Source organism: Gobio gobio (genome assembly GCF_949357685.1).
Source record: "Gobio gobio genome assembly, chromosome: 3".
In the NCBI taxonomy this organism is placed as follows: Eukaryota; Metazoa; Chordata; class Actinopteri; order Cypriniformes; family Gobionidae; genus Gobio; species Gobio gobio.
In genome coordinates, this window is record NC_137099.1 from 59,893,620 (window position 1) to 59,912,191 (window position 18,572).

At 39.2% G+C, this 18,572-nt stretch overlaps 2 protein-coding genes across 3 annotated transcripts in view; both read right to left on the minus strand.

The window, feature by feature from the left end:
• The window catches only part of LOC307122967 (uncharacterized protein), a 158,576-nt gene that overhangs the window by 70,055 nt on the left and 69,949 nt on the right, over positions 1–18,572 (minus strand). The gene's annotated exons all lie outside the window — the stretch shown is intronic.
• The window catches only part of LOC307122952 (complement C3-like), a 119,895-nt gene that overhangs the window by 36,321 nt on the left and 65,002 nt on the right, over positions 1–18,572 (minus strand). Inside the window, exons 27-33 of one of the 2 annotated variants that reach the window (XR_013816112.1) lie at positions 10,818–10,913; positions 10,528–10,684; positions 7,008–7,171; positions 5,405–5,563; positions 5,014–5,073; positions 4,744–4,930; positions 2,925–4,581 (exon numbers count right to left, since the gene is read on the minus strand). Coding sequence is in view for 1 of the 2 variants with exons in the window: in XM_079811297.1 (XP_079667423.1) it covers positions 4,840–4,930; positions 5,014–5,073; positions 5,405–5,563; positions 7,008–7,171; positions 10,528–10,684; positions 10,818–10,913 (727 nt within the window). In the remaining variant the exon portion in view is untranslated. Of the gene's footprint in view, positions 1–2,924; positions 4,582–4,743; positions 4,931–5,013; positions 5,074–5,404; positions 5,564–7,007; positions 7,172–10,527; positions 10,685–10,817; positions 10,914–18,572 lie in introns of those variants that run through there. The other variant, XM_079811297.1, reaches the window with a different exon arrangement.

Consider the following 18,572-nt stretch of genomic DNA (forward strand, 5'->3'; position numbering starts at 1 on the left):
TATTAGATTATATTCACTACAAATAATTTATTATCACAGATCAGATCAGTTTTTCTAGAAACAAACAGACATCAATAATCTGCATATGAATCTCAACAATGTTGACATATTTCATGCCGTAATGCAGGGGTCTCCAAACTCGGTCTGGAGGGCCGCTGTCCTGCAGACTTTAGTTCCAATCCCAAATAAACACTCCTGAATCAGCTAATCAGTGTCTTACAAGGCCCTAGTAAGACACTGATTAGCTGGTTCAGGTGTGTTTAATTTGGATTGGAGCTAAACTCTGCAGGACAGGGGCCCTCGAGGGCCGAGTTTGGAGACCCCTGCTGTAATGCATCCTAGGAGCCAAACATTTTTAGCAGAGATGTAAAGTCCAGGGGTTAGAAAGTAAAAGTCCTGCCATATTTTTATTCCACTTATGAACTCAGTCAGCTGATTTCACTAATTAATTCTACCTCCTGGCTGAAAAACTGTGCTATTAGAAAATCCAGGTGTTTGGAACAAAATACAGAGAACGACTTTTTGTCTTCTGAACCTGGACTTTCCACCTCTGTTCAAATGTCAAAGTCTCTGCCGCCCTGTGGTGGACAACTTGAGACACTGACAAGATCTCAGCAGAGGATGATTAAACAACAACATTACCAGCTTCACACATTACTAACCAGACTAACTTTATTTCTGTCAGACGACTACAGAAGCTCTTATTGGGAATTAACAGAGGTTTAGATGTTGATGGTTTATTGAAAATAATAAAGTGTGTTCTTTAGTTTGGCTCTTGACCCCTGAATTTTTAAAATTTTTTGTCTGGCTGTTTGTTATGATGTGAACAGCAAGATAATATGTGATCAGTTGATATTAGCTAATTGATGAGAAGAATTTAATCGTGTTGTGGCTTAATTCACTGATCTTATGTCTGACTTTTATATGATTGACATTTGTTATTCATTTTTGTTTGTTTATTATTGTGATTCTTCAGCAAGAAACTCAGAAATGTATGTTTTATCAGAAATGATCAGACTACATTGTAAACTAAAGATTATGAACTGTTGTGAGCTCAACTCACACTCAAACATCAAGAATCAGCCTATGAATCTCAACAATGGTGACAGGATACTCTGCCGCAGTGCATTCTGGGAGCCATGAATGAGTTTGTATGATGCACCCAGAATGCATTGCGGCATGAAGTACATCACCGTTGATGAGATTCATACGCTGATTCTTGATGTCTGTGTGTCTAAAATTCACAGGGATTTTAGAGTGATTATAAACAAGAGAACAACAAGATCTGTACATAACTTTTTTTTAACACAGCACAGCGATGTAGCCCTCACATCAGTTAATCCTGAAGAAATTTAAAATAAATAAATAAACTTTCCTATCCTCTCCTCTTTCCCTCCCTACTCTAGCCTGAGCTACACTGAGAAATATACACGGTCTAAGTATTTCAGGCACTTGTTGCGCTTACTCGACTCTTCACAACCAATTGCTTATTGTACCCAAAAGTTGTAAATCGCTTTGGATAAAAGCATCTGCTAAATTCATAAATGTAAATGTAAATGTCTCCAGAAGCTCTTATTGAGGTTTAGATGTTGATGATTTTTTGAAAATAATAGTTTCGTTTGAAGTCACTATAATGGTGATCAGTGTTGCTTTAGTTGGGCTCTTGACCCTTGACTTGTCACCATATTTTTCTCTCTGGCTGCTGTAACTGTTTGTTATGGCAAGAACGGCAAGAGAAATTTGATGATGACAGATGATGTTGGCTTGTTGTTGGTGATACAGTTGTGATCATCATAGAGTGCCTTTCTCCTGAGAGTCATGAATTATAGTAGCCTTGTGGCTCTACAGCAGAAGATCCTGCAATATTTTCATCAGATAAACTGCGCGATGTTTAAAATGTGTACATAAGTCTTGCTTTCTGGTCTAATAACACGTCACATATATCTTCTGCAAATTATTCTCACACACAGAGATGAAGAATCAGCCTATGAATCTCAACAATGGTGACAAGCTTAATGCCGCAATGCATTCTGGGTGCATTATGCAAAACTCATCCATGGCTCCCAGAATGCATTGAGGCATGAAGCATGTCACCATTATTGAGATTCATAGGCTGAATCTTGATTTCTGTGTGTGAGTTTATCTCGCAGGAATTAGAAGTGATTAGTGTACAATCTGCTTTAAAACTTATTCAGCTTTACTGATTAAAACCGCTTTGGATCTTTCCTGGAATCGCAATAAAAACAAAATTAAAGGGTTAAATCACCCAAAAATGAAAATTCTGTCATTAATTACTTACCCTCATGTCGTTCGACACCCGTCAGACCTCCGTTCATCTTCGGAACACAAATGAAGATATTTTAGTTGAAATCTGATGGCTCTGAAAGTCCTCCATTGGCACAATGCACGGTTCACTCTCAAGACAAGACCCTTAAAAGGTACTAAAGACGTCGTTACAAAGTCCATCTCACTACAGTGGTTCTACAATAACTTTCAAAACACGGCCTCATGAAGATTCGAAGCGTTATGAATCAGTGAGTCGAATCATGATTCGGATCGCGTGTCAAACCGCCAAACTGCTCATTCAACTCACTGATTCATAACACTTCGAAGCTTCATGAGGCCGTGTTTTGAAATCGTCATCACTATATAAGTCGTTATTTAGGGTTTTTTTGTGCACAAAAACTATTATCGCCGATTCATAAAGTTATTTTAGAACCACTGTAGTGAGATGGACTTTGTAACGACGTCTTTAGTACCTTTTAAGGGTCTTGAGAGTGAACCATGCATTGTGCCAATGGAGGCCTTTCAGAGCCATCAGATTTTAACTAAAATATCTTCATTTGTGTTCCGAAGACGAACGGAGGTCTTACGGGTGTCGAACGACATGAGGGTAAGTAATTGATGACAGAATTTTCATTTTTGGGTGAACTAACCCTTTATTAGTATATTGCTCATACTCAGCCATACAATCAGTGAATTAAAACACAACACAATGATCCTATTCTTATCACTGAGTAACCAACAGCATCTGATTGTGTTTACTCTTGCTTTTCCTGCCATAGCTAACTCAGTTACAGCAGCCAGAGAAACAATAATATTAAAAAGTCATCAAACTGCCCAAATAAAGAAAACACTGATCACCATGATAGTGACATAAAAAAAACAATAACAGTTTTCAACACAAACAAGAGCTCAATAAGAGCTTCTGTAGATGTCTGACAGAAATAAAGTCAGTCTGGTTAGTAATGTGTGAAGCTGGTAATGCTGTTTGTGGAGTTGTTTATCTCTGCTGAGATCTTCAGAGATTTAATGTCTTCTTTTATCTTCAGTTGATTTCATCTAAAGCTGTGGCTGAAGTCAGTTGTAGTTCTTGTTTCTCTTTCCTTCAGTGATTCTGATTGTTAACAGGAGCTATCTTTACTAATGCTCAATCATTACTTAATTAACTCCAACACTGATTCAGTTTTACACTTAACAGTCTGTAGTGTGCACACTGAGCAGTGTTCATTTCATCTGGGCTAACCGATGTGGAGCCTCCGTCGCTGTGCTGGCTGGAAAACATCCCGCTAGCGGGACGGTGTCAGTTAAGGGGTTAATCATTCAGTTTATCTGACAAAAACATAACTGGATATCATGTTGTAGAGACACATGGTTATTAAAATCAATGCTACTCGTGCATACATCTGTATAATCAAGAAGCAGCCAAAATCATCTGATCACATTGTCTCTTGCTGTTTTCGCCATAACAAACACAGCTACAGAAATGAGAGAAAATCTGATGTTAAAAAGTCAAAGGTCAAGAGCGCAACTAAAGCAAATACTGATCACCATAATGGTGAATTTATTATTTTCAATAAATCATCAACATCTAAACCTCTGTTAATTCTCAATAAGAGCTTCTGTAGACGTCTGACAGAAATAAAGGGAATCTGGTTAGTAATGTGTGATGCTGGTAATGCTGTTTGAGGAGTTGTTTAATCCTCCTCTGCTGAGATCTTCAGAGATTAATGCTGCCTTCACATGCTCTTGGAATTATCGTAAATACAAGTTTCTTATATAAAAATTGCACATGGACGCTCTCCACTTTCGAAATTTGAATGGGATGAGCTTGTAATCACGACTTCAGAAGTGGGAATTATCAAATTTCATATGGCACGTGAAGGCAGCATCAATGTCTTCTTTTATCTTCAGTTGATTTAATCTAAGGTGGTGGATGAAGTCAGTTGTAGTTATTGTGTTTCTCTTTCCTTCAGTGATTGTGCTCGTTATCATCAGGTGTTCATCATTAATGCTTAATCATCACTTAATTATCTCATTAACCCCAACACTGATTCAGAGTTATTTTAACTCTATGTAGAGAGGGACCATATGTACTCTGAGCAGAGTTCATTTAACTCTGGGGATTTTGCTGTGAACTTTTTAACCCTGGGTCATTATAAACCCCTGGTAAACAGAATAATGTGATTTGTTTAACCTTTCATAACCTGTGTAAAAAGCAGTGTGAATCCCACTTCTAATGTTATTGTAGTTTAGTTACAATTGTCAAACGTTCCTAAACAGGGTTTCGCATTCTCAACCCTGGTCCTCGAGGGCCACTGTCCTGCAAAGTTTAGCTCCAACCCTAATCAAACACACCTGAACCAGCTAATTAAGCTCTTCAGGATTACAGGCAGGTGAGTTTGATCAAGGTTGGAGCTAAACTCTGCAGGACAGTGGCCCTCCAGGACCAGGATTGAGAACCCCTGGTTTAGAGTGACAATAACCCAGGGTTAAGCACAGTGAGAAAAGCCTTAATGCACAGAAAATGCTACAGAAATGCCTCTTTGTCAGTCTTACTTTCAGAATCGTGTTCCATTTTAACAGTCAGATTAAAGAATGTACAGTCAGACTTCTTCTCAACAGGTCTGGCGTAGTACAGCTTCAGAACCTGAAAAGAGCAGCATGCCTCAGATTAGATGTTCAGGCACTTTAATCTCACTGTTGACCGTATAAACGCTCATGAACACTCACTGAGAGAGTGGCTGTTCCAGTTCCTCTAGCCGTCACATTGAAGTCTTTGTTGATCTCCACCTGTTGAGTGAACGCAGATGTTATCAGAATACTCAAATCCATGATATAGTAGAGATACCTAAAGGTTTTATTGACCAAACACAACAAGTCCTGCCATATTTTTATTCCACTCGTGAACTCATTCAGCTGATTTCACAAATTAATTCTACCTCCTGGCTGACTGTGCTTTGGAGGTGAACTCTGTAGGATAGTGGGCCTCAAGGACCAGGGTTGAGAACCCCTGTTTTAGATGACCTCACATTGTCACATTGTGACCACATGTTGAGATCACTGTGAGTTCAAAATGTTATCCCTTCTAGCCACAACACAATTTTTATGAGTTATTCTTCACCTTGTCTGACCGTGTAAGATGCATATTATTCCTTTGAATCGCCCATCTGGTATGTTTGTTTCTTCCTGCCACTAACAGCTCCACATCCAGATTAAAGTTTTGTTGGTCCTTCACCTGTGTGCGATACTCTGCCACGGCCTGGAACACCATGATGGTCACCTGGAAAGCACAGAAAAGCATTCAAAGACACGGCTCCAGACTAAATTGTAATGATGGGAGAAACAATTTTTTTTTCAAAACTTTGAATCAATTGAACCAATTGCTTTGCAAAATGATTTGCTGTTTCAAAGCACTTGAAATGCCACACAATGGTGTGGCAATGTTCCAGTGAGTATATATATTTTTTCTTCTAGTATTATGACATCTCTTTGATCACAACAGATGGACAAAACCGCTGAACCACACCCAGGCAGAAGAGGTTTGCATGAGTCCATCTGCCATCCACCAGAAGGGTTACAGTGACAAGCTAAGTGCACAGTGCCTGCATCCCTCACATTCAGTAAAAGCTTCCAGCTTACAAAAAAGCGTAACCGCTGCAATGTATAATGTTGGACATAGCATAAGCATTTTAAACTGCGACAGATGTTACACTTTCTTCATAAGTTGATTACGGAAGGCGGTCTGGCGGGGGCATGATATTTTACTTTATATAGTTTTAAATATGCATATTTTTCTTACAAAAACCCATCGAATCGCTTCAGAAGGCCTATTTTTTTAACCCCCAGAGCCGTGTGGATTACTTTTATAATGGATAGATGCACTTTTTTGGTTTTCAAATGGGCTGCCATTCACTGCCATTATAAAGTTTGGAAGAGCCAGGGCATTTTTAATATAACTCAGATTGTATTAGACTGAAATAAGAATATCATATACACCTATCCCTTTAGTTATGACCAACCAATAATCTTGCACGGCTAGTTCACTGTTAGTTCATTTTTCTCAATCAGGCAATCATTAACCTGAGAATGAAACCCATCAAAGTGATCATATACACTTTGTTGAGGGTGCAAGGCTGCCATCTGACAAGATGACAGACACGGGGCAATTTACTGGAACCTCTATCTTTTAAATGGGGCCAGACAGTATCCTGACGTTGTGCTTCTTTGTAGTTGTAGTTCTTGGCTGAATCCGAAATCGCCCCCTAAACACTCAATCACTATTCCCTATGTTATCAACTAATATAGTTCCAATGAAGAAGTGAATGAAAACGGACATCTGTTGAGTGTACATTGGCTGTACACCCGTTATTGCGGTGCAATGTGGGATTGAATGAGTGCACTCAATAACATCCACTATGGTTTTGGACACCACTACAAATGCCTGTTCCTTCAAATAATGCCCTATTTGAGGGTAAAGGGGGTGATTTTGGATCAGCCCTTGTTTCTCTTTCCTTCAGTGAGTTTTCTCATTATCATCAGGTGTCTTCAATAATCAAACAATCATCACTCAATGAATCACTTAAGTATCTTATTAACTCTAACACTGTTTCAGTGTTACTTTAACACCCTGCTGGTGGTTCCCATATGAACACAGAGATTACAGTATGGGAAGCTGCTGCTATTGTTAATTTAAGCTACAGTCAGATGATGAGATGTTAGTGTACCTGTGTGGTGCCATAACCACCATAATGAGTCTGTTGTTTGCCCAGCAAGTGCACTGCCTCTCCTGCTTTATCAAAGTCTTTGGCCTTCACAAGCGCCAGCACAGCATAGGCCGTCGCCTCGAGTGTGTGATGATGCTGTCCAGGGACAGCCCAAAACCTGCCAGCTGATTCAAACACAAAACACAAAACAGGAATAGAAACAGTTGTGGAGATGAAGCTGAAGTGCGAAGGGGAACCTGTCAATCAACTCACATATGCTGATCCAGACCACTGAGCTTGATGCTTTGGCTTATTTATGAACTATTTGTGTTGCCGTTCCCTTTCTATTCATTCCATTACTATTATTGCCCAGCCAGCAGTGCCATGTGGGACCCAAATGGGTTTGACCTGGGCTATCTAACTGGTACCCAGCCAGTTTTGCACCCAGTTTCCATGTAGGCCCCACATGGATTTGCCCAGATGAAATGAACACAGCTTAGTGTGCACACTACAGGCTGTTTAATGTAACACTTAATCAGTGTTGGAGGTAATGAGATAATTAAGTGATTGAATAATGATTTTGTATTAGTGTAGAACACCTGCTGTTAACAAGCATAATCACTGAAGGAAAGAGAAACACAAGAACTACTTCCAGCCACAGCCTTGGATGAAATCAACTGAAGATAAAATACATTACATCTCTCAAGATCTGATTAAAAAACTCCACAAACAACATTAGCTTCACTTATTACTAACCAGACTGACTTTATTTCTGTCAGACATCTACAGAAGTTCGTATTAAGAATTAAGAAGAGGCTTAGATGTTGATTACTTATTTGAAAGACAATAAAATAACAATAAAATAAAAAACAATAAAATAGAATTAATAACATACTACCCGTATAAACCTCCCACATAATATCAATGAGTTAAGCCAATATATGATGATTATATTCTTATCATCAATCAGCTTACAGCATCTGATTATAGTTTCTCTTGCTGTTCTCGCCATAACAAACACACAACTGTCAACAGAAAAAAGAATGTTAAAAAGTCAAGAGCCTGATTAAAGCACACACTGATCGCCACAATGGTAACATCAAATCAAACTATTACTTTTAACCCTCATTTGTGCTTTGGGGTCAATCGACTTTTCTTTAGTTAAAAATAATGTTTCCCTATATCTCAGTGGAATGAAATCTTGTGACTTTTTCTAAGTTATCTAACTATACACACACAAAAAAACTGGGCTTGATTCGGTTGTTCTAAAGGGATGTAAAAAAAAAAGTCACACTCATGACCTTTGGGGTCAATATGACCCCACATTGAAATGAATGGAAAAATCGAAAAAAATTTGTTTTTTATTTTTCTTTTGTCAAAAAAAATCTATAAATCCAGAATAAATCTGAAAATTTCCATACCACAATGAAGTCCTGGTACTAGAGCACAAATGTAATGTGGAACGAACATGATCACTTGCACACACACATGCTCGCGCACACAAACACACACACAGGTGTGACTCCAATTGAAAGCATTTTTTTTAGAAATTGACAAATAAAATCAATAATTCCAGCATAAATCTGAAAATTTCCACACAGAAATGAAGGCCTGGTACTAGAGCAAAAATGCAAAGTAGAAAAGACATGCTCACTCAAACACACACACCCGCACGCACACATACACACAAACAGGTATGACTGCCACAGCCAAATAAAATCAGCCATAAATGCAGAACTAAGATAAAAGGGGTGAGACCTAATGCACACACACGGGCACACACATACACACATGCGCGCACACACACACACACACACACACACACACACACACACACACACACACACACACACACACACACACACACACACTCGCACGCACACACACACACACACACACACAGAGAGAGAGAGAGAGAGAGAGAGAGAGAGAGGTGTGACTGTCACAAATAGCATCTGTATGGAATGTGTCAAAGGAAATCAGAAATCAGCAAATGAAATCATTTGTCAAATGAAATCAGCTATCAAATGTAGAACACATGTGAGTGAATCAGTGAGACCTAATGCATGCACACACACACACACACACACATGCAGAGAGAGCAAGGGAGAGATGAAAGGTAACTAACCTGTTCAACTTTGAGAAAGTTTACTCTGAGATCTAAGAGCTGCAACTTTGTTTTGAAAATAAATAAATTGTTCCCACACGAAAGGTATACAAGAGGGTCTTTGGTGTCCTGCACACAGTTCTGTGGCAGTATGGCAAAGAAATACACTCTCCTGGAGACTTTGAATTACTTGCTTGATTCAAGAGAAACTTTAGGTGTTTCTTATGTGGCGATTTATGTGGTATTTTGTAAAAACAGACATTTCAAAACGCATCAAAATCTACCAAAATTCTACTATTTGAAAGAATATTTATTTTTAATGTCTTGTATAATGTGTATACATGTATAAATTCACAAAATGTATCACAAAAGTTATGATATGAGCAGTTGGCCACATCCAGTAAAATGAATGGATCCCTATGGCCCTCTGCTGGGTCTCTATGGACAAAACAATTTCTTTCTTAAATTGTAATTCCTTCAGGTTTGTCTTTGACCAACAGATGGCAGAATTGTACAGCTAACACCTAGATCAATATCCAGAAACAAATTATATTTAATTTAGATCATCATTTAAGTATTTTTTTCATAAAAAATTAATATTTCACACGCAAGCTAATGGTATAGTTGAGGAATTGTGTGGTAAATAGGTACAAAAGTACTTTGTATATCCAAAAACACAGCATTACTGTATAGATGAGAAGTAAACAAAAAAAATAATATATTATATGTATTATTAAAAATTTACATTTTTTTTACAATCATTCTTTAAATTTTGGGGTCATATTGACCCCAAATGCACTGAGTGTAAACAGGAAACTAAGGACATATGAGGGTTAAATAAGTAATCAACATCTAAGCCTCTTCTTAATTCTTAATACGAACTTCTGTAGATGTCTGACAGAAATAAAGTCAGTCTGGTTAGTAATAAGTGAAGCTAATGTTGTTTGTGGAGTTGTTTAATCAGATCTTGAGAGATGTAATGTATTTTATCTTCAGTTGATTTCATCCAAGGCTGTGGCTGGAAGTAGTTCTTGTGTTTCTCTTTCCTTCAGTGATTATGCTTGTTAACAGCAGGTGTTCTTCACTAATACAAAATCATTATTCAATCACTTAATTATCTCATTACCTCCAACACTGATTAAGTCTTACATTAAACAGCCTGTAGTGTGCACACTAAGCAGTGTTCATTTCATCTGGGCAAATCCATGTGGGGCCTACATGGAAACTGGGTGCAAAACTGGCTGGGTCCCAGTTAGATAGCCCAGGTCAAACCCATTTGGGCCCCACATGGCTCTGCTGGCTGGGTGATACTGACAAGCAACTATTACACCACAAATCTTACATAATTATTTCATAATTTCCTCTCTGGTTTATTTGATTGATCCATGTTAAATGAAGCACAACACATTTTGATGACTTGTTGGTGTGACTGACCTTCTCCTTTGGTGGAATGTTTCATCAAGACTTCTTTATTGAGTTTGCCAGCATTGGCCATGGCGTAGGAAGTCAACGTAACAGCGTAAGGATTGGTCAGTTTTGGAAGTTGACCTTCTAAGAAGTCTACAGCCTTCCTGATACTTTCATGCAGACTCTATAAAAGTGTGTGTAAGATGTTAAACCCAAAACAAACAAAAAAAAACCCCATCAAAATCAACTTTTAGTTTATCATTTATTTTTATTTATAATATTTGTGATTAACAAAACAGTGGAAGAGGTGTACTTACAACAACTGATCCAGCACAGATCTCTCTGCCCTCTTGCATGGCAATCACGACAAAGGCCGTCAGAGAGGCTTCGGCATCTTTGCCCTGTACGCCACCCTGGAATAAAACAGAAATAAACAGTATCATACAAATGTGTGTGTGTTTTTACTACAGTAAAAAAATAAGCAAAGTATTATAATAAATATAAGTTTTCATGATTGTCATTTAGGTTTGAATGCAACAATACTCCCCGATGAAGCAAAAACATTTTGTTATTTTCAAAATGTCAAATCTCTTTGTTTTTTCTTCAAATAAAGTGTACACTCTCAAAAAAAAAAATTGCCTTTTAAATACATGTTATGGCTGCTATGTGTCAAAATAATTTGGTTTCTGGATATGTGCTGGGTTGATGACATGGCCCTCTCTGACATGGCCGCACACCCAACACGAAGTGCGAGGAACATAATAAAGCTGATTGTGTGACTTAACTGTCACCATTTCCCAGCCAGCACAGCCATGTAGGCCCCTAATGGGTTTGCCCAGATTAAGGTACAAGTGGCCGTTACTGGGGTGTGAAGGGTGATATATTATTAATATATATATATATATATATATATATATATATATATATATATATATATATATACATATCCTACTTAAATTCATAATCAAAGCCTTAATCATTATTTATATTTCTGTATTATTATTATGATTTTTAATGATTCTCTCCAGTTATGATTTTGCTCCATCAAGAGGACCAATGCTTGTTTCTTCCTTTATATTTCTAAAGTTTGTATTTGGTCTCTGAGTGGTGACTGAGGGTCTGTCCTAGGGATGTGTGATGTGTTGCTAAACACTTGATATCAGAACATGTTGTTGTGTGTTTGGATTTTGGAGGTATCACACACCTCTAACTCGATGTAACAGTGCTTGCTCACTTAGCCCGGCTTCCAGATATGAAATATGGATTTCTCTTTCATTTTATATAATTGTATTTCATTTTATATTTCCTTTTACTGAAACACTAAAGACTTGGCCTGTCTAATTGTCTGTACCTCTCCCTGAGAGAAAGCACATGCTGTCAGTATGTTTTGTGAAACTTGGATCAGAGCTCAACCAACCAACCTTAGAGAGAGACTGTTTATCTGTGTGTGTGCGCTTCTGTGTTACATTATTGTAGGTGGATTACGGGCATCCTAAGTGATGGGTAAACTTGCTCTGGACAAGCTGGGGCCTGCTCCAGAATGTGGAAGGTCATTAGGTGCCTAATTCTGGGGTGAAAGCCTCAATAAGTGCACACGTGTGAATCTGATTAACTGACAATGTGTGGAAATTTACCATGATTCCATTTTCTCTGAGCCAATCAGAATCATCCACCTGGCAGTAATGACGTGTGTGCTGGACTTTAATGTCTTCTTTTATCTTCAGTTGATTTCATCTTAAGCTGGGCATACACTGTGTAATTTTCGTCCGATTTCGAGCTTAATTCTGACTCGTGCGACTCTTTTTTGGGTCGGGCCGATTTTCAGCTTTATCGTGCGTCGTTTGTCGTGAGGTGTTCGTGCAGTGTACAGGGGAAACGAGACGCGATAAACCTCTCCCGATCGGCAATCGGATGGTTGAATGAATTTCTGGCATGTCAGAAATTCTGGTCGCTCCTCGTGAGGTTATTAAACAGCTGAAGCAGAGCTACGAACTGATTGCTCTATTTCTCATCACTGCGCCTGCGCGAAAGCAGAAGTTGAACCATTTAATCTTTAATGCAGCAAGAAAGAAAATGAAAAGAGGGAGATCTTTAGGTTCTGTAGGCAGTTATCAAATAGCAGCAATTTAGCAAACTGTTGCTTGCCTCCAGTTCGTGTTGTAAAATGGATAATCTAAGACGTTCAAACCACCTGTTTAGCCTATCAGTGCCTCTTTTATTAATTTAACTTTGAACATTAATTTACTTGTTTTACTTTTACAAATTATTTAATTTACTATTATTTAATATTTACTTAATTTTATTCACCAGGGTTTTTCTCTCTACCATCTTAGGTGGTGTTTCCCGACCAAGGCCTGCCCTGCCATATAATGCAATTTTCATGCTTGTATCACCAACTAAATGATTTCTTAAGCCTAATTGCTCCCCTAATGCTGCGTTCACACCAAACGCGAATTGAGCGTCAAAATCGCGTCTACCGCGTCTAGTTTCACGCGCGTACATTTTGAATGCATTCGCGCGTCAGCAGAGAATTGGACGCGCGTAGAAATCGAGCGCTGGAAGCGAAATTGACGCGCGTTCAAGGCACTCCAGGAGAAATATGTCATAAAACACCACTCTGCCTCTTTACATTTTCATTAAACATATATATTAAGCATTAAAAGCCACACAAATGTGGTCCAGGCAACTGTACATTATCTTCACTACATGTATATTTAAATATCCTTAAAATATAAAGTTATGAAACTTCTCTTTGCCCTCAGTCAAAACGATTTGGCAGACAACAAATTATAGATTCATGAGAGCAAAGCTCGGCCGTTAGATCTACACAAAACGAACCACTACAGGACATCAGAGCCAGCGGCAGACGCCAGAAGGACTGGCCGAGGAAAGGCTGCCTTCGCCGGGGTTATGAGCAGTGATTGCCCGGTGATCGCCTGGATCTCACAACTCCAAAAACACAAGATAATTTTTTTTTAAATAGGTGCTCTCAGATCCACAGATCCAGATAACCACAGATTTGAGCTTTAAACAACTACATTCCCACCTGAAAACGTCTTAAAACTACATTTTGTGACACAATAGTACTGGTTTTAATTTATGCAGGGTTTCTCATACACGTCACTTTACCACGTGACAGCAGCGAGCAGGCTCCTGATTGGTTAACGCGGCGCGAATTGACGCCAAAGTTCAAATTTTTCAACTCGGGCGTCAGACGCGAATTCGCTTCAAACGCGTGAATGCACAAAAGCACCATTCGCGTGTAACGCGCGTATCGCGCAAGACGCTCAATTCGCGTCCAATTCGCGCGAACTGGACGCGCGAATGAGGCGGATTCGCGTCCTTCGCGCCGCGCGTAACGCGCCTTCCGCGCCGCGGGACCTCCAGACGCGCGTCAACGCGCCTTTCCATTGACTTAACATTGAAATCACTCGCGCCTGACGCTCAATTCGCGTTTGGTGTGAACGCAGCATTAGGTGGTGGCCATCTTGAAAAATGGCCACCATCTTGAAATTTCAAGTAGCTGTGGGTGGCTTATTGTCTAGTGACCATCAGAGACTGCTCATGCCAATTGTCATGCTTGTATCACCAAATAAACCACTATATCACTTAACTGCTCCACTAAGGTGTCGGCCATCTTGAAAAATGGCCGCCATCTTGAAATTTCAAGTGGCTCGGACAATTTTCTTGTCAAGTGACCCATGGAGACTGCTCATGCCAATTTTCACGCTTGTATCATAAACTGAACGATTATATCACTTAGCCGCTCCACTAATATTGCACCAATCCGACAAGCTCCTGCTGTTTAGGTGGGTAATGGCCTGGTGTACTGACTGTGATGCTTTCCATTTCCTTCCAGTCTGCACTTGGGCCATGTTGTTTTGCACTGCCGGATTCGGTGAGTCGTTCAGCTTGAATACCAGCCGCACTTTCTCCAGCTTGTAGCCCAAGCTGATGGATTTCATTGGAAGCCTCAAGGTGTTTCTTCCAAACAGGACTACATTTGACAGACATCGGGGAAGGCCCAGCCACTTCCGGATATAGTTGTTAGCCTTTGAGTCCTTCTTCTGGACTGCTGATATGCCGATGTCACACAGTTTGAGGGGCCACATCAAGCGATGGTACAAGGTAAAATGGTAACACCAGACCTTCATTTTGCCAGGTAGCAAGCTTTGGGAAATCTTTTCAAGGCCCTCAGAGAGCTGTAGGGTGATGGAGGCGGCCATGTTCTTGTCGGACAGGTCTGGTATGTAAACCCACTGAGCAAAGTTATGTCCAAAAGACGTCTTTTCAATGTCTTTGCCCCTAGAGGCGTACGTTGAAAAGACGTCCACTGAGGAGCCAGAATTAAAGTTTTTATGACGTCTGTGTCTGATGTGTTCTGCACGTCCGATATAGATGTTCATGAAACCTCAAGGTTAAAAACTAGTTCAAATGTGCTCATTGTGGACATATTTTCCATTTGTAATTGCAAAGCAACTCACAGACAGTGTGTGTTTGTCCAGAAATCATGAAAATAAAAGAAACTTAGCTCACACCTTTAGACACTTTAGACAACTTATCATCTGTAATTCACACATCTTTGGATCGTGAGAGAATCGTGGGATTCAATCCAGGATCTTCTTGCTGTGAGGAGACAGTGTTTCCCACTGAGACACTGGTGCTGCCCTTAATCACAGACATAAGACACACTTTGACTATTTCTGTCAGACGTCTACAGAAGCTCTTACTGAGAATTAACAGAGCTTTAGATGTTGACGTTTATGTTTCATTTGAAGTCACCATTGTGGTGGGAAGCGTTTGCTTTAGTTGGGCTCTTGGTCCCCGTATTTGTGATCGCTTTTCTTTGGCTGCGTTAACTGTGTGTGTGAAACACAATAGTTGTGGCTGAGAAAGCAAAGATAAAGTGACTTCAGGTGTTGTCAGCTCCTTGTTGATGAAGTCTAGAATCTTATGTTGTGCTTTTGAGTTTTATGATCTTGTTTGGCAAATAATCACTTGTTTATAGCCACTATAACCTTGTGAATCCACTGTATCGGGACTAATAGCAATAAAATAATGATTTATCTTAAAAGATGAAAAAACAGTATGTGCAGATTGTTTTGAGAAAATATTTCACAGTCACACACAGACATCAAGATTTTGCCTATGATTCACAACAATGGTAACAATCAAAACAAAAAAAACTTCTTGCTGCAATGCATGATGGGTAGCTTCAAAGTACAAAACTCATGCTTGATTGTCACTGTTGTTGTGAATCATATGCAAAATCTTGATGTCTGTGTGTGACTATGTAACATATTTTCTCAAAACAATGTGCAAATGCTTTTTTTTAATCTTTTAGGATAAATGATTACTTTATTACTATTGGTCCCGATACAGTGGATTCACAAGGTTATTGTGGCTTTAAACAAATGATTATTTGCCAAACAAGAACATAAAACTCAAAAACACTACATCAGATTCTAGACTTCTAATGATTTAGTCATCAACAAGGAGCTGACAACACCTGAAGTCACTTTATCTTTGCTTTCTCAGCCACAACTATTGTGTTTCACACACACACACACACACAGTTACAGCAGCCAAAGAAAAGCTAACACAAATACGGGGACCAAGACCCCAACTAAAGCAAACGCTTCCCACCACAATGGTGACTTCAAATTAACCATAAACATCAACATCTAAAGCTCTGTTAATTCTCAGTAAGAGCTTCTGTAGACGTCTGACAGTAATAGTCAAAGTGTGTCTTATGTCTGTGATTAAGGGCAGCACCAGTGTCTCAGTGGGAAACACTGTCTCCTCACAGCAAGAAGATCCTGGATTGAATCCCACGATTCTCTCACGATCCAAAGATGTGTGAATTACAGATGCTAAGTTGTCTAAAGTGTCTAAAGGTGTGAGCTAAGTTTCTTTTATTTTCATGATTTTTGGACAAACACACACTGTCTGTGAGTTGCTTTGCAATTACAAATGGAAAATATGTCCACAATGAGCACATTACTAGTTTTTAACCTTGAGGTTCCATGAACGTCTATATCGGACGTGCAGAACACGTCAAAAACAGACGTCATAAAAACTGTCATTCTGGCTCCTCAGTGGACGTCTTTTCAACGTACGCCTCTAGGGGCAAAGACATTGAAAAGACGTCTTTTGGACATAACTTTGCTCAGTGGGAAGCCTTCCCACACTTCTAATAAATACAATAACTAATCATAAAATAGAATAAATATGTAAAGGTAATTTCTAGACATTTGGACATATCACTGAAATGGATGAGAAATATCGTCCACTTATTTGTACAGGTATGCTGAATTTAGACTGGATGCGGGGACCCCCATCACCAATGGCTGTTCTGGAGCTTATGACCTGCAAGTGTTCTTGGATCTGTTTCGGGAAGCTTCCTGACTGTTCCTGTCTTGCCAACAAATTGAAGTGCACAGAATTGTGCAAGCTACAAACAAACTGCAGCAATCAGAAGGGGGAGGAGGAGGATACTGATGTCATGAAACTGGTTGAATATGATGAATATGATGAAGATGATGATGATGAAGATGATGATAAATAAACAGAAACCGTTTGCAATGACCAAATAAGTTCATGAACAAGGTAGAATTATTTTTGTTGTTCTTTGCAGGACATGTTCTGTTCAAATAAAGTTACAAGATTTTTTACATTTTTTGGCTCAACGGTTAGTCATTGAAGGCTGATTTCTGTGACAAAGCTTCCACTAACAAAGGTAACAATCATGTTGTAATATCATCTAGAGATATGGATTAAAACAAATAATCAAACTAGAATTTGCCACCTTGGGTGGTACCAATTAGTGAAAATTGTGGCCTGGGCCCATGGACTAGTGATTATGGGGCGTGTTTCAACCGAAATTCCTCTGCATTCAATTGGATAGACCTACAACCAATCAGAGCAATGGAGTAAGGGAGGTATGTTGAGCAACGCATAATAGTAGTGGGAGGTTCGGATCATTTTACGGACTCTGATCTTTGAATCTCGTTCAGCAAAATGAACAAATCTTTTTTCAAGCAATTTTGTTAATTTCAGCAGAATATAATTAAAATGTCACATGTTAAATTCCCCAATGCATCTAGTATTTATACAAACGTTGATCATAACGTTGATAATTAATAAATTATAAGCTAATGCAGCCAAGGCCAGACTTTAAGAAAGAAATGGTTCATTAATTGTTTAGCTGGGTCTTCAGGCTATGCAGACTGCACATAGTTCACCTCAGCTCCGAATCCGAGTCATTCTTTCTTTTTGTCACTTCACATTTAATCACTTCTGTGATGAGTTTGCCTCACGAGTCTTCAGGTTCGAGTCATTCGTTCACCAACTCACAGCCCCATAGGCTGAATGCAGAAGATCCTGAACAGAACCGATGGCATGTAGTGCATGCGCGGCCAACACAAAATGAACATATCGCTTTCTGAGACAACTCGTGTGTTAAAATCTTCACTACATGTGTTGTCCCTGGGCACACACACTACATGTGTTAAAATCTACACAACTTGTGTTGTCCCTGAGCACACACACTACATGTGTTAAAATCTACACAACATGTGTTGTCCCTGAGCACACACACACTACATGTGTTAAAATCTACACAACTTGTGTTGTCCCTGAGCACACACACTACATGTGTTAAAATCTACACAACATGTGTTGTCCCTGAGCACACACACTAGCCTACATGTGTTAAAATCTACACAACGTGTCATTTTTAACACATCTCTTTTTGTTTACAAATCCATGTGTATATTGTGTTGCGTGTAACTTAATGGTCATTTAGAGCATGCATTTGTGGGAAGCTTTATGCTTTTAATGAGAGCGAAATAAAATGGTCTGAATCAGAAGCCGATGACGTGCTGTCAGTCTCCCCTCATTCCCCTCAACTCCACCGCTAAACCACGCCCACTTTTATAGCATTTTTCAAAACTGTGGTGAGAACTGACGGCTGCTGAAACAGGGGGTTTCATGACCCTTTAAAAAGTATAAACATGTTGCAATTGAAAACATATTCACTGCATCTTACACATTAATTGTAGGTCACTGCA